This window comes from Gastrolobium bilobum, unplaced genomic scaffold (assembly GCF_033153095.1).
Source record: "Gastrolobium bilobum isolate Gb01-03AN ecotype WA unplaced genomic scaffold, APGP_CSIRO_Gbil_v1 utg20969, whole genome shotgun sequence".
NCBI classification, from domain to species: domain Eukaryota; kingdom Viridiplantae; phylum Streptophyta; class Magnoliopsida; order Fabales; family Fabaceae; genus Gastrolobium; species Gastrolobium bilobum.
The window spans coordinates 7,434-10,377 of record NW_026895692.1 but is presented as its reverse complement, the minus strand read 5'-3'; the positions used below and the strand labels follow the sequence as shown (position 1 = coordinate 10,377).

The window sequence follows — 2,944 nt, the reverse complement described above, 5'->3', positions numbered from 1 at the left end:
AAACATTAAATAAATGCGAATAAAAAAGTTTATTGTTGTTAAAGGAAGGTAGTAATTGATATGCAGACAAAACAAAATGTATTTTATTTTATATTTTATAATAAAATTAAAGTATATTATTTTTTAATCACATATTTTATTTTGTTCAATTTTAAAAAATATACTAAACAAACAATAAAAGCTATTTATTATAGCTTACGTAGTGGTATATAATAGAGTAAAGAGAGACTCAAACTACGAGGAAGAAACAAGGGGCAAAATTACCACAAAAGTAGCAGCTCCAAGAAGCTTATCTCAACGGCAGGGTCCCTCTGAGTAGGTTGAACACAAAGAGTAACGCCAATGGGGGAGGTCTCGATAACTCTTCTCTAGCTTTGTTTCTCTTATCATTATATTTATATATGATTTTTCCCCGTTATGGTTCTTTGGTTCTGATTTGTACCTTGTTTTGTGTTCAGGTAGAAAAGAAATCAGAACAAACCAAAGTGGAGGAGGAGGAGGAGGAGAAGAAACCAGAGGAAACCAAAAAGGAAGAAGAGGTTAAGAAAGAAGAAGCAAAACCGGTCGAAGAGAAAAAACCGGAGGAATCAAAAGATGTTAAAGATGGCAAAGAATCCAAAGCCGAAGCTGCTGTTCCTCCAGAGATTGTGCTCAAAGTGTTCATGCATTGTGAAGGTTGTGCTCGCAAGGTTCGTCGTTCTCTCAAAGGACTCCCAGGTATCACTTTTATTACAACCTTAAATTTTGCATCATTTGATTCGTGGCTTCATCTGAACTTGTGTTGTTGTTGTTGATGTTTGAGGGCAGGGGTTGAAGATGTAATCACGGATTGCAAATCTCACAAGGTGGTGGTTAAAGGAGAAAAAGCGGATCCAGTTAAGGTTTTGGAGAGAGTACAGAGGAAGAGTCACAGACCCGTTGAGCTTCTTTCTCCGATCCCAAAACCAACGGAGGAGAAAAAGCTTCAAGAGGAAGAGAAGCCCAAGCCCGAAGAGAAAAAAGAAGAGGTTTTTTTTTTTTTTTTGATTCTTTTTGAACAGTGTTATAAAAACCGACGGACTGATTTTACTGATTGATCAGTAAACCGGATTTGTAATTGGTCCGATTTAGATATTGGATCAATTATGTATTTAACCCGATATGAGAATTGGTTTTAAACTGGGTTTAATTAGTATTAAATTGATTTTTTTTTTTTTAAATATGTTTTATGGAATTTGGAACAAAATACTTAATAAATAGCACTAATGAAATTTAAATCTAGACTATATAAATTTTATCATTAAATCAACTCTAATTATTAGCTAAAATGTTTTTAATTTTATGTTTTATTATATATTTAATTTATGCAATTGAATCAATTATTTATTAGTTGAACCCATGACTTATTGACCCAATATCGGAGTGGATGAACAATTCGAGTTTGATAAAGTGCTTTTGAATCTTTGGTTGCTTTTCTATTTTACTTGCTCCTCAACAATTGTCAATAACTCTTTTTTGCAGCCTCAGATTGTCACAGTTGTTGTTCTGAAAGTTAACATGCATTGCGAAGCTTGTGCACAAGAAATCAAGAGACGTATACTGAGAATGAAGGGTATGTAATAAGATCTGTTATCGGATTAATTCAACAAAACAATTTAGAATTTTGCTTTACTGTTTGAATCTCTCATGTCAAAGAGATTATTCTAGATTTCTAATATTCGCATTCCATTATTCCAGCACTTTTTAAACTCGAGTAACAAAATATTTAAAGTTGTCAGATTTCAGCTCAAAGTGATGCAATTGAGGTCAAATTTTGTGACTTTATAATCGCATTTAATATTGCATTTAATTAACACCAAATCCCATCATTCAATTCTTTGCTTTGTTTTTTTTTTTTTTTTAATTTGCGTTCAAGTGGGTTGGTGATTTATGTTACCATATTTGTGCAGGAGTGGAATCAGCGGAACCTGATATGAAGAACTCGGTTGTGACGGTGAAGGGTGTGTATGATCCTAAGATGTTAGTTGAATACGTGTACAAACGAACTGGGAAGCAAGCAGTGATATTGAAGCAAGAACCAGAGAAGAATGAGAAAGTGAAAGAAGACAAAGAGGAGAAGAAAGGTGAAGAAGAGAAAGAGAAAGAGAAAGAGAATAAGGAGAAGAAGAGTGAAGGAGAGGAAAACAAGGAGAAGAAAGAAGCAGAAGGTGAGGCCAAACAAGAGGAAGAAGTAACTATAGAAGAAACAATGGTGGCAGAGGTGAAGAAGAACGAATACCAGTATTACCCACAAAGGAATGGAATGGAAATGTATGCATACCCTGCGTCCTACCAAGCATACCCTGCGTCCTACCAAGTGTACCAAGAGTACCCACCCCAGATCTTCAGCGATGAGAACCCAAATGCTTGCACCGTCATGTAAAAATTGAAGGATGTCAGGGGTAAAATGGGGATTAGGGAAAAATTTGTGATGTTTCGGTAGATGATTGCCCTGACCTGCGTTACATGTGCCCCCTGTACTTTTCCTACTATATTAAACTCTAGTGTAAGTATAAGCTACAGATAAGCTGTAGAATTTTGTAAGACTTGTACTTCTTGTTTAACGATAAATTACTACCTTTTTTTTTTCTTCTGCAAAAAAATAATTTTGGATGAACAGTTAATGTACTGTTTTAAGATGAATTGCGAACTTTGATAAATTTTAAGTTATCACCTATTTGCATAAGATCAAGTGAGAACATGTACTAACAAACATATATTTCAAAATAAAAGTGCTAAAACTAACACTAAAGATCTATTGTGTTAAATGATGACTATAATTGTTGACAAAAAAAAAATGCCAAAAACTTTTATTTTTCTCTTATCATTCCATGTTTATTTTATTTGTTATTTGGCGCAAAAACTTATGTAAATTATTTGGTCCATTTTATGCTTTCCTTAACTTTCTCGGTAGAAGGTCTGCTCT

The 2,944-nt window shown here is 33.9% G+C and overlaps 1 protein-coding gene across 1 annotated transcript; it reads left to right on the top strand.

The window, feature by feature from the left end:
* The first annotated feature begins 248 nt into the window (after window positions 1-248).
* LOC133291571 (heavy metal-associated isoprenylated plant protein 7-like) lies at window positions 249-2,481 on the top strand. The gene is made up of 5 exons (XM_061489849.1): window positions 249-351; window positions 459-717; window positions 808-1,007; window positions 1,501-1,591; window positions 1,929-2,481. Exons 1-5 carry the CDS (start codon window positions 343-345, stop codon window positions 2,399-2,401), a joined length of 1,032 nt encoding a protein of 343 aa, XP_061345833.1. The 5' UTR covers window positions 249-342; the 3' UTR covers window positions 2,402-2,481.
* The last annotated feature ends 463 nt before the right edge of the window (window positions 2,482-2,944 follow it).

Coding starts and splice junctions, on each gene's coding strand:
- LOC133291571 (XM_061489849.1), top strand. Junction 1,008..1,500: donor CCGAAGAGAAAAAAGAAGAG/GTTTTTTTTTTT, acceptor TCTTTTTTGCAG/CCTCAGATTGTCACAGTTGT. Junction 1,592..1,928: donor ACGTATACTGAGAATGAAGG/GTATGTAATAAG, acceptor ATATTTGTGCAG/GAGTGGAATCAGCGGAACCT.